Here is a 12910-nt window from a genome sequence, read left to right on the forward strand (position 1 = left end):
GAATGATGGCTGGATCCATGGGGATACTGCAACCTGTAAAATATTTTATGAATTGCAGTATTTGTTTCCAGAAATTCTGGACGTGAACACATTCCCACCACATGTGAATAAAAGAACCCTTGGAACCACATTTCTTCCAGCATGACATTTCACCTCTGTATGTTGACTCTAAGTATGCTTTCTCAGATGGAAATCCAGCCTTCGTCAATGGGACTAACTTCTGAGTAAATGTGCTTAGCTTAAGGCTCTAGTGCAGGAAGTCATGAATGATTCAGAAGACCTTTGGTAAAGCACAAAGCTGTAGCTCAACTGTTCTACAATGGATGTAAAATATTTTGTGGACAGACTGGGGTTGCAGTCTCACGTGCAAGATAATGCGGGGGGCGGGGGGGGAGCGAGGCTATTTACCCCGGAGGAAATTGACCCACAGTTGCGTGATCACACAGTTCTTTGAAGCTGCAGGCGCATTCTGCCACTGCATGATCAGACACAACCGCGGGTGGTTTTTTTTTCCATTGGTTTCCGATTCACTTAAACGGGGGATCGATGAATCGCATCTCCACACTAAGGGCTTCCTATGGCAGTATGCGATGATGCTCATACTGAGAATGGGAAAAACAATGGCATGACATCTGGTTGGCTTGATCAGACCACCCCGACGCCATGAGAGCACGCTGGAGCAATCACACGGGGAAAGTCCGTCTGTGGCCCATAGCAAACCCGTTTGCTACTCCACTTTCCTGAGTGTCTTTTAACTCTGCTTCTGCGGTGGAGCAAAACGGGTTGCCGACAGGTGCGGGACACTCGGCACGGCAGATGTTCTTGTGTGATCATGCCCTTAAAATCCGCCCGGCATTTGCAGCTATGGTGCGGTTAATTCTGCGTGTGATACTCTGGTAAAACTCTGACAAAGTTCCCGAACTTGGCCTTTTCCTCCATGTAATTAATTTATTCAGGTATGGACTCATCTGATCCATTCAAGAAAGCCGGTTTCTGCACATAAATAATGTCCACCAGTTAATGTGCATACACACTGCATCGCAGAAGCATATATCAGACAGAACCAATGCAAAGAGTGAAATAATAGATACATACTGAATATAAAAGTGCTGACTGATTCTTTGAATAACATTGGGTGGCTTCTCCATCTTGCATTGGGGATTCAACAGATAATATGCTGGGATGTTTTGTAGAAGGGATATTTTTCTCCCCTTCTGCTGGCTTTCATTGGCCACACTTAGTCCAGGCAAGGAAAAGATAGCAGATTTGTTACTATATTTAATGTTCCAGTGTATCTTCACCCCTTTACATTGTCCATACAACAGCTGGAAAACACTTGCATGCAAGTATGGCATGATAGGATTAGGTTACCCTGTAGCAGTGTTGCAGGCACTTTTATGCTCCAGGAAATATAAAGGAAATGAACTAATAATTTGATAGTCTATTACACAAAATGAGTTGGATCCAATCAGCTTTTCCTCTGGGGGAAAAGTAATGAGGGGTCCCCTTTGACCACACAGACAAGGCTACACTAGGCATCATATACAAAAGCCATGTGGGATGCAGGTTGCATTAAGAAGGGATGGAACTGAGTGAAAAAGCTGGCTGGATCCAACCCATCTGCACTTCAAAGAGAGGTCTGTACGATTGGCTCATTTTCGGCTATCCTATAGAGAGAAGTGTAGCAGAGAGATGATAATAATTATGATTGTTAGAGATTTGTCTGTATTTGAATCAAGGCTTTAAAATGCCACTTCTTCTTCTTCTTTTTTGTAGCTCCCAAAGGGGTTTGTGTGTCTAATGGTGCTGAATACAAGGTATGTTTTCCTTTCTTCCAATGAATAACTCTGTGGAATGAAAACCATTTGATTCCAGAGTCATATTTTCATAGACATTTTGTCGAGGGAACGGTTCGCTTATGCAATCTGTTTTCAGAGCTCAGACAAGCCTGTACTTTTACTACAACGCTTGAGTCAAGAAAGAAATACCACTGGTCAGAAGAGAGTAAAATAAAGTGGAGCAAAGGTCTCTGAATGAAGCAAGGACATCTATAGAAATCAAATAAGACTTCTTGAAAACTGGAACGAATTGCTGTATTAATGGCTGTTCTCGCATCACTACAAATACATAGTAATGTTTATTAATGCAGTTTTCACATTGTGCTTTGCTAACAGATGAACTATTCCTTCTCTGTTTCAGCCTGGTTCAAAAGTCTTAGGGGGCGAGTGCCAGGACTGTGTCTGTACACACGAATGGAACAACAGCACTAATCTGAAAGCTATTCACTGTGACCACATTCCGTGCAGCGTGTCATGTGAAGAAGTAAGCACCAGCCAAGCTTCTTTTAAGCAGTCACTATAAATATTGACAGAAGCATTGTTTTCTTATGTCTTATCCTCTCTTCACTAGCTGCTCTTTCCTTTGGAGCAAAGAAGAAGATTCTGGCACTGATGTGTGGGTTGCTGTCATGGATATTATACTCACTTTTAGGTCTGATAAATTTTAGTTACCAAAAAAAAAAAAAACAACCCAAAAAGAAAGCATTTGAACATCATTTGGACCCAAACTAGCATTTTCATGGGCCAAAGGGCCTGCACAGTGCAATTTCCTGCCTTGCCCCTCCTGTGCCAGTCCAATATGCACCTGAAATGCTGTTCATGGAGGACAGGGGTAGGGCATTTCAGGGAGGTGGGAAAGTTGTACTGTGCGGGCAGAAATCCTCAGGCTCGGAGAAATGCTAGTGTAGATCCAAGCCATTTAATATTTCCCTACCATGGCTCTGGTCACACAGGCTGGAAAACGCAGGGGGGAGGCGTGGCTATTTGCAATTAGACACGCGACAACGTGATCAGACACATCAGCAGCAACCCAGGGTTCCGGCCCTCGGCGTGTGCACTGCAATGAAGATGGCCGGAGGGAAAAGCCGCACCAGCGTGATCACAGAGAGGGAGTCTGGAGGCAGCCCGTGGCAAACCATTTACTAGTACCTTTGAGGAGGTATTTTTTTAATCACGCATTTTTGGCGGCATGCCACAGGTTGGCAACGGGTGCGCTCCACTTGCCAGATGTTGTGGTGTGATCACACCCGGAAAATCCGCCATTCCATCGTGGCTCTCCCATGGCAAATTCGCCATGTGAATGGGGCCCATGTCTTTTTTTTCTTTGTAACTAACTTTAAAATGACGCTTTCATGGCAAAACTATAAAATTTGGTTACAGGGCTGCAATTATGATCATTCTGTTACTTCTTTTTTATTTGTGACTTTCAGTGTTGGCCACAGTGAATGGCATATTGTGCTCCACTGTAGAAAACCTACATATCCTTTAGGAGCTCACTGTCTCAGCCCCAGTGACTCTCTTGTAAAGTGGGAGTAAAAGCACAAAGTTGTTGCATGGAAAAAAGGGATCATTTGTCATGTTTCAGATGCTGTAGGAAGAAATTAGACATATTAATTGTGCATCTCTTTCTTCCAAGGGATATTCTCTAACGTGGCCACAACCTGGTGAATGCTGTGGGAAATGTGTGCAAACAAGCTGCTTTATACGAACAAATGCTTCTGTTTTCACCTTATCAGTAAGTGTATTCCTTTTCTTCATAAGCGTCTTCAAATGGCAATGATTCTCTTGTTCTCAAAACGTTGTAGCAGGAGAAAAAGCAGTTAACTGTAAGCAGAGGTCATTTCGGGGGGGAACGTGGGGGAACGCAGTTCCCCCAGGTGAGGTATGGGGGGCGGGGCACATGACGAAGCCCCGCCCCCTGCTTCCGGCTGCCCCGCTTCCGGCCCTCATTCAGCCAGGAGGAGGCAGGAGAAGAGGGAGGGTAAGTTGCTTCCTCCCCGCCTCTCCCCACCCCTGCCTGCCTGGGGCCAGGGAGGGCCTTGGTGGGGCTTCCTTGCACTCCCGCCGGCCTTGCAGGTCCACCGCCGGGCCCCTGATGTCAGGGGGTGTGGCATATGCTAATGAGTTATGCTAATGAGTTCCCCTAGCTCTTTTTCTACGAAATGACCCCTGCCTGTAAGAAAAAGAGAGAAAGAGATGAGTTATTTTACCATCAATGTATACACGTTTTCAAGGCAAGAGACATTCAGAGGTGTTTAGGGATGCACACGACCAGCTCACAAACTAAAGTTTGTGATGAATTTTGGCCAGCTTGTGGTTTGAGAATTCAGCATCGTGGAGGTCAATCCATACAAACTTTCTGTGAATTTTCAAGCAGTTCATGGTGGTTCGCACCGGTTTGTGAATGGATACGTTTCCAGACAGACTGTCTCCACTCAATCTAAATGTTTACCAAACTTCAAAGCAATGGGGGAGGGGGTAGAACTTGGAGGGCATGTAGAGGATCATCTGGGGGAAGTTCCCTGTGACTTTGATGTCTCTAGCTTGCACATTCCTGAACCTGTCGTTTCCCCAGAAAGCACTTTACTGGGGGCACCTTCTTTGGGGGGGCATTAATTGGACCCCATCAACCCTCACCAAACTTGGAGGGCATTTTGATGTCTCTAGCTTGCACAGAATCTGTTCTATACACTCCTGAACCTCCTGAACCTGCACCTGTCACAATGACTGCTAGTCATTTCTCCAGAAAGCACTTTCCTGGGGGCACCTTCTTGGGGGGGGGTTGTAACTTAGACCCCTCACCAAACTTGGAGGGCAGGTAGAGGAGAGTCAGATGGAGATCCCCTGTGAGTTTGGAGTCTTTAGCGCACCGGGAGGCGTGTTCTACCACATCACGAACCTCACAAACTGAACTGGTTCATTTGGCTGCTAAAAGTTTTTGACGGTTCGTGGTTTGCAATCCAGGCATGCCATGAATCAAACCGCATTTTCCTGGTTCATGTCTATCCCTAGAGGTAGTTTGCCATTGCTTGCCTCAGCGTCATAACCCTGGTATTCCATGGTGGTCTCTTTTTGTAGCAGGAACTCCATTGCATATTAGGCCACACACCCCTAATGTAGCCAATCCTCCAAGAGCTTACAGAGCTCTTCTTACAGGAGCTACTGTAAGCTCTTGGAGGATTGGCTACTTTAGGGGTGTGTCGCTTAATATGCAAATGAGTACCTGCTACAAAAAGAGCCCTGCATGATCCAAATGCTAGCTAGGGCCAACCCTACTTAGCTCCTGAGATATGATGATATCGGGTTAGCCTGGGCTATCCAGGTCAGGGGTGAGCTTACTCATGCATTACAAAGTTCGAATTATCATGTCTCTTTTTAAAAAATAGTTTATTAATAGGATATGATAACATTTTCATCATTTTCATTACAACATTCATATTCTTATTCTTCACATATCCCGTTTTTATAGTATCTCCCTCCCCACCCCCTTGCTTGGCTTCCCACAATGTTCCTATCCCATTATCTATTTCATATTTTCTTAATTTCTCTCTTAACTTTATAATACTCAATATCATTAAACATTTAGTTCTTACTTATCTATATCTATCTCACACATCCAGGTAACCTTAAATTTCAATTTTCCCTAAGTCATTCTATAATATTCTATTTTAATACTCATCAAAACATAGTAAATTATTTGTGACATCCCAATTTGTTTCCAAATATTCTTTAAATTCTTTTCATTCTTCAAAAAAGTCTTCATCTTCTTATTTAACTTCCTTGTAAGTTTATCCATTTCAGCCATAAACAGTACTTTTTTCATGTCTCTTAACATGTCTCAGAAAACATCACCTTATACCCTGGAAAACTTGTTGGTTTTTAAGGGGCTACTGGTCTTAAATCTTCACACTATATTGTATTATATTTTTAAAGTGGAAACAAGATTAAAAGAGATACTATTAGAAAACAGTATCCAATTCTTGTGTTTTTAAGTCCGTACTGATTTCATGTCCTTGTGTTATACAGCCTGGTCAACGCCGGAGTGATCCAAAAAATAACTGCACTATTTATTCCTGTGTGAGCATCAATGGACAGTTGATCTCCTCTACTTCCACAATTAACTGCCCATCCTTTAATGAGACAATATGTGAACCTGTGAGTAATTTTTTAATATGCATGTTCAATTTTGTGAATTGTCCAGTTTGATTCAGTCATGTTATAAGCAAGAGAGGATACAGCTAAATTTTGTGTTGCATTCCAGGAATATCTATCATCTATAAGTAAAAATGGTCCAAAGGAAATTCAAAATTTTAAAATGTTAGCGTGACTGATAGCTTTAAAAATCTATATGGAAATGGAACATTGGCAATGACCATTCATCACATTGGGATGTTCCACACAGTTGCCTTTTAAGTGCCAGCCAGCTACTAAGTATAGCACAGAGGATTCTTGGCTTCTAAAGGGCTACTCAGTCATTTCTGCCACTTATACCCCCTTTAGATAAAATGTGGGGAAAGGGAAGGCACTAGCAAGAGAGAGTTCAGAAGCTCATGGGTGAGGAGCTCGAATGACTCATCAGGAAGACACAGGGCTCATGGTGGGGTTGGGAAGGTGTTCAGGCACTGTTGCACTTTCAAGAATGCCTTCAGGGCTGGTTCTGTAGCCGTGGCAACCAAGTGACTGCTTGGGATGGCATGCTGAAGAAGGCACAGATGCACCACAGTGGCTTGGCTCACAGCTTGCCATTGGTGGTATCAGTGGCAATGGGCTTGTGTTGCTGCCAGCCAGCTAGTTTGCCACTCCCAGTTCTGAATCAAGTCAAGGGGAGTTTGACCATCCTTGCTTATGATGTAAGCAAAATTCTGGTGTATCTCCATTGCATGCATACGTCTCTTGAATCAAATGATTCGTATGCCAACAGATCCTGCTGAACATTCATAGAATTTTAAAATAAAACTCTCCTCCCTTCCATAACCTTGACTCATAGTCTTAAACTAGTCACTTTATTGTAAGATATGGTTTTACTGTTCTGGGGGGGTTATACAATGTAGTAGGGATGGGCACAGACCCGAACCTGAGCCACAGTCCAGGCCAGACTTTGCCTAGTTTGGGGTTCGCGAGCCAAGGTTCAGGAAAGGCACCTTCCCCTGAACACTCAACAAGCTTTTCAGCTTGCTTCGGCTCATGTATTCAGCCTGATGCATGCACGCTACTTCTGGGTGGCGTTGGGTCTCATCTGCATCATCCGGAAGTGACACAAGTGCAGCACAACATGCTCGCATCACTTCCGGGTGACATGGGCACCCCGGGGGGTGGGATCGAACACCACCTGGAAGTGATGTGAGAAGGTTTGGGGGGGTGACATGCTTGCATCACTTCTGGATGACACAGGTGGAATTGGGGTGGGCCCCCGACGCCACCTAAACCAGTTTGATTTGGGTGGCTTTGTTGCTTAGAGGTTCAGTTCAAGGCCACCTGGTTCATAAGCCCCGGACCGAACTGGGCTTTCCCTATCTGTGCCCATTCCTACAATGTAGTAAGAGAAAAATAATAATCTTCTGGGTTTGTTTTTTCCCCCTAGGATACTATTACTTATTTACCTAATGGCTGCTGTAAAACATGTAAGTATCATACATTATGCACCTACTTGAGAAGAGCACGCTGTTGGCTCTAATTTGAAAAGTAGAACTGATAATTGTGCAATAAGAAATAGATTAATACTTTTCAATACATTGAACTATTGCTATTTTGGTGAGTTGAGGTTCCCAGTCTTGTATTCTTCCTGATTTATGAACTGTGCTATTTAAAACATCCACTTTACAATTGACAAGACAATGAAATAACATGCAAGTTATTTATTTGTTGAGATTAGAGAATTATGGAACTTTTGTATTCAGAGGCAGTCACTTTAGACCTTTGCCAAGCAAAGTAACATTCAGAGTTGATAAGAATAGGTCTTTTCAGTAAGCAAACTATGAACATCTACAAAACCTGAAATACCAATTTCTTAAGAACTTTTTATTGTTTATTTTGTCTCTCTGGGGCAATGTTCCCTCTAAGCTGTGGAGTCTTGTGAACAAAAATTCTACTTTGTGAGCTCCTGGCATTAAAGTTGTGAGCAAACTGTTTGGCTACTGCATAAATCAGTTTGCTCTGGAGCCCTCCTTCCTGAGTGAAGACAAAAATCTGTGAGCTGGAGGCTAAAAAACTGTGAGCCAGCTCACACTAACTCAGCTTAGAGGGAACACTGGTCTGGGGGATTTTTAGATATCAGTTTGTAATGCTGTAGGGAGAGTCAAAAGCAACTTTATGAACAAGGTTTTTCCTTTCCTCACCTGCCAAGCAATTTAGCAAGAAAGATGAAGGTTGGGCAGCTGCTATCTGTTAAGCTGTGCTTCAAGGAGCTTTTGTGTCACAGGCAAAAGCCACTTAAGCTTTCCTTCTTTCCTACAGAGACAAAAACAGAGAAGAGGTAGGTAGGAAGAGATCAGGCTTGCCAAGTACTTGCCGTGATTCGGCGGGGGACACATAAGTCTTCCCAGGACCATTCCCGCGCGGACAACAGACGCGCGGCACCATGCCATCGCCAGGAAGTGACGGTGGGCGAAGCTCTGGCAATGGGGCTGGAAACTTGATGGTACCATCGAGTTTTCAGCCCCATTGTCAGAGCGTCACCCAGCGTCACTTCCTGGCAACGGCATGGTGCGTTACAGGGAGGACTGTTCCGGCCGGGGAGCATGTGTCCCCCACCGGATCGCAGTAAGTACTTGGGAACCCTAGAAGAGATATATGAATGGCCCTGAAGTTGCTCTTCCACTCATGGAGTGACTCCTTCTGCTCACTGAAGGGCATCTCTAGATCCAACTGAAGGGGATCAGGAGCTAGTTAAGGGTCTGGGATGTAAGCATGGACGTTTTAAAGGCCCAAACCATCTCTGAAGGGGCCCAGTAATTTAACAGCCTGTGAAAATGCCATGCATCCTGAAAAGTACTAAGAAACGTGGAGTGATTTCAGCAAAGTACTTTTATTCAGAAGGAACAAGACAAAAGACAGCCGGCTCACAGGCCGGTATATATGCACAGAAACCCTTCACCAAGACACACTCCTATTTACCCTATAGGCTATTTACAGTAGCCAAGAGTCCCATAGGCTCTTGGCGGCGGACCTGGCCCTCTGATAGGTGCGGGCTAGGATCCGCTGAGCTATTGTTCTCTAGGAGCGAAGCTTCAGGGCCTTGCTAGACCGCATTGCCCAACGGTCGCGCACGTGGTAATGGTGGAGTACATTACACATCCTATCCCTGCCAATCAAATTTTTCTATTGCATGATTTGTTTTCTCCAGTGAGGTAGCTGTTTTGTTTAGCCAATACCCTAATTTATGTGATAGTTCAAAACAAAAGAAGAGCAAAGAGGACAACACATCTAAATTAGGCTACCACAAATCAGATTAACTCATGAGTGAACCAGATGAGGTGCAAATGATTTGGGCTGCCAGGTCTCTCATGGCTGGGGGGAAATGGTGGTGGGAGGCATATGTGTCACTTTGACACACCTCCATTCTGGCATGAAACCTGAAGTGACATCACTATGTTGGGGTGATGCTGTAGGATTCCAGAACCCTATGGTTTTACTGTACAGTTATGGTGGAATCCTAGAGTGTCACCCTGATGTGATGACCTGGTTTCATGCCAGGAGTGATACTGCACATCAAAGCGATTCACATTTTTATGTTTTTGCCCCCAGAAACCTTCCACAGTTTTCCAGAACTGGGATGACAACCCTACAAAAGATCCGTAATTAGGATCTTGTGTGTTTTTTCCAGGGGTCGTTTCGTAGGAAAAGAGCTAGGGGAACTCATTAGCATAACTCATTAGCCTATGCCACACCCCCTGACATCAGGGGCCTGGTGGTGGACCTGCAAGGCCGGCGGGAGTGCGAGGAAGCCCCGCCAAGGCCCTCCCTGGCCCCAGGCAGGCAGGGGTGGGGAGAGGCGGGGAGGAAGCAACTTACCCTCCCTCTTCTCCTGCCTCCTCCTGGCTGAATGAGGGCCGGAAGCGGGGGGCGGGGCTTCGTCGTGTGCCCCGCCCCCCGCACCTCACCCGGGGGAACTGTGTTCCCCCGCAATCCCCCCCCGAAATGACCTCTGGTTTCTTCAAAAGCTAACTAGCTGCCCTGGACAGTTGCTTCGAAGGTTGAGTCAGGGTTAGTGGGGGCACTTAAACATTTTCTCCCATTCCTCTTCTATGAATGAAAGCACCCCTCCAAAATTGCAATTAGCTCTTCATGGGGGAAAAAATATATGTTTAGGTGCTTGTATATATTTCTCCCCCCAAACAGGGCTAATTGCAACGATAAATTATGGAAGAGTCATGGGAGGAAAATATTAAACACTAGCTTACCTCTAGGCTCTGTATGCTTGGTTTTTAATGGAAGATCCTAATCATGGATCTTTTGTTTCTTGTCTGGCCGTGACGCAGAGGCAGGCAACGGCAAACCACCTCTGAAAGGTCTCTTGCCTAAAAAAACCACAGTCTAGCTTTCCACCTAGTGGTGCATATTACTAAAAGAGCTAGTACTTCTGGCTGCCAGACAGTCTTAGGATCTCCTGGCTAGTCTACACACTATGCCATATGATTATTATTAATTAATTATATCTGGTTTGGTCCCAAATGTATAAGAGTGTCACTCATTTTTAGTGTTGTTGTTGTTGTTTTTCATCAGCACAGTCGAGTCCGACTTTTTGTGACCCCTATGGACCAGATCACGCCAGTTTTTAGTGAGAATGTATTAAATAGATCAGTGATGGCGAACCTTTTAGAGACCGAGTGCCCAAACTGTGACACAAAACCCACTTATTTATCGCAAAGTGCCAACACGGCAATTTAACCTGAATACTGAGGTTTTACTTTAGAAGAAAACAACTCATACATTAACTTAAGATGATCCAAACAAAGTAAGGAAAGCAATCCCAAATGCTTTCATTGACTTACAATTACTTGGCAGAGAATTCAACACTTTAATGATGGTCTGGGCCTGGCTGGGCGGATGGCACGCGTGCCCACAGAGAGGGCTCTGAGTGCCACCTCTGGCACCCGTGCCATAGGTTCGCCATCACTGAAATAGATGCTTACCTATTACCTAGTACATCTGAATCAATGAGAACTACATGTGCTTAACTTCAGCAAAGCAGGATTGTGATCTAGTTCTTTGCCATTCAGCAAGACTACCAAATTGTATATCTTGGTAGACAGTCTGACACTGTTTTGTTATTACCTTGGGATATGGTTTTGAGCTTTTTGAGTTGCTGTAGACCATTGCATACAGGAAAAGACTCATGTATGTGGGAACAAAATATGACACTTCTGAAGGAATTTTCACAACGGTCTTTTAAAATCTCTTATTCTGCAGGCATTCCTAAGGAACCACAAACACCACCACCATGCTCTCTGACTGTAATAAAGGACAAGATCAAATACAATGGTTGCAGTTCTGTGGAACAGGTCTCTGTGTCTCAGTGTCAGGGAACATGTGGAACTTACTCACGGTATGTAAGCCAAATTTACACTGAGAAACTAACTTCTAACGATATATATTTGTACCAAAAAAATGTCTCATATTTTCCAAGCTTAATTTTTCAAATTCATTGTGCAGTCTTCATTATTCTTCATTGAGTACAGCGCTGTCCGAAGACATTTCCGTGGTCATGTGGCCGGCATGACTAAACACCAAGGTGCACAGAACGCTGTTACCTTCCCACCAAAGTGGTACCTATTTATCTACTTGCAGGTTCTTGCTTTCGAACTGCCAAGTTGGCAGGAGCTGGAACTAGAGACGGGAGCTCACTCCGTCATGCGGCACACTCGGGTCTCGAACTGCTGAACTACTGACGTTCCACAGCCTGCAGTTTCGTGTCTTAACCACTTGAGCTTAGTGTTCAGTGTCTTGACTTACTAATGTGATTTCACACAAAGGAGTCAGGGATATAAGATTCTTTAATAGTAGAAGAAGGATTTTTTTAAAACAACAACAACATGGATTTGATTGGACTGCTCATCAGAAATCCCAAATAATGGAATTCGATCTGTTGAGAAAACTGAAAGGGAACTCACAGATTTGATTGCAAAACTCACTGTAGTAGCATTTTGCTACTACTTTTTAGTGTGATGAAAGCAAGATGTACGGGGAATAGCTCAGACACCTGGCACTTCAAAAGTGATATTGAGATGCACAATCCTATGTACCTAATGTACAGTTACTATAGTTTTAATGGCATGGCAATTAATAGACCAGAAGTAGTGAGTGTTGTAGTTAGTTATGAAATGACTATATGTCTTATTACAACTACACCATTATTTATAAGATTGTGGTAAGAGGCTAGTTTCGGACACTACTTTCATATCTAATGGTAAATCTATCCAAGATCCACTGATGTCTTTTATTTACTCTTTGTCCATGTTCAGATGTTCGTCAAATTTGGTAGAAATACTATCTTGATTTCTTGCTGTGGTCATTATAACCATGGAGGTGTCACGAAGATCTCTCTAGAAATTTGGTTTTTTGGTTGCTACCAGACAGCAAAGAGAAGTATAGTAACAACAGCAAATATTTCTGAAGTGTCTGTCTTCAGGCAGTTTTGTGATGAAACTATGGTAAACGCTGGTAACAGCTCAAAACAGATATGATCCCCATTTGCATATTAGGCAACACACCCCTAGTGTAGCCAATCCTCCAAGAGCTTACAGTAGCCCCTGTAAGAAGAGCTCTGTAAGCTCTTGGAGGATTGGCTACATTTGGGGCGTGTTGCCTAATATGCAAAGGAGTTCCTGCTACAAAAAGAGCCCGTATTGTTATTGTTGTTATTACTACTATATTATTGTTTTACAATGCTTTCAAGAATGTTCAAGGGGCTTTATTTTTTGATTGTAATTTTCACAAAAGCCGCATAAGATAAGGCGTACCGAGGCTGAGATGTTGAATCTGTGCTTAAGACTATGAAAGGAGTTCATGGCAAATACTTTCTCTTTTGGGGGGGTATTTTTCTATTTGAATATGTGTGTGTGTGTGTGTGTGTG

General features: G+C 43.8%; 1 protein-coding gene across 1 annotated transcript in view; it reads left to right on the forward strand.

Moving 5' to 3' along the window:
* Positions 1-12910, forward strand: part of MUC2 (mucin 2, oligomeric mucus/gel-forming) — a 111234-nt gene that overhangs the window by 97139 nt on the left and 1185 nt on the right. Inside the window, exons 45-49 of the mRNA XM_015412952.1 lie at positions 1777-1817; positions 2200-2322; positions 5865-5993; positions 7420-7459; positions 11247-11382. Coding sequence (XP_015268438.1) covers positions 1777-1817; positions 2200-2322; positions 5865-5993; positions 7420-7459; positions 11247-11382 — 469 coding nt within the window. The remainder of the gene's footprint in view (positions 1-1776; positions 1818-2199; positions 2323-5864; positions 5994-7419; positions 7460-11246; positions 11383-12910) is intronic.

This window comes from Gekko japonicus, unplaced genomic scaffold, assembly GCF_001447785.1.
Source record: "Gekko japonicus isolate JY-2015 unplaced genomic scaffold, Gekko_japonicus_V1.1 scaffold2018, whole genome shotgun sequence".
Classification (NCBI taxonomy): Eukaryota; Metazoa; Chordata; class Lepidosauria; order Squamata; family Gekkonidae; genus Gekko; species Gekko japonicus.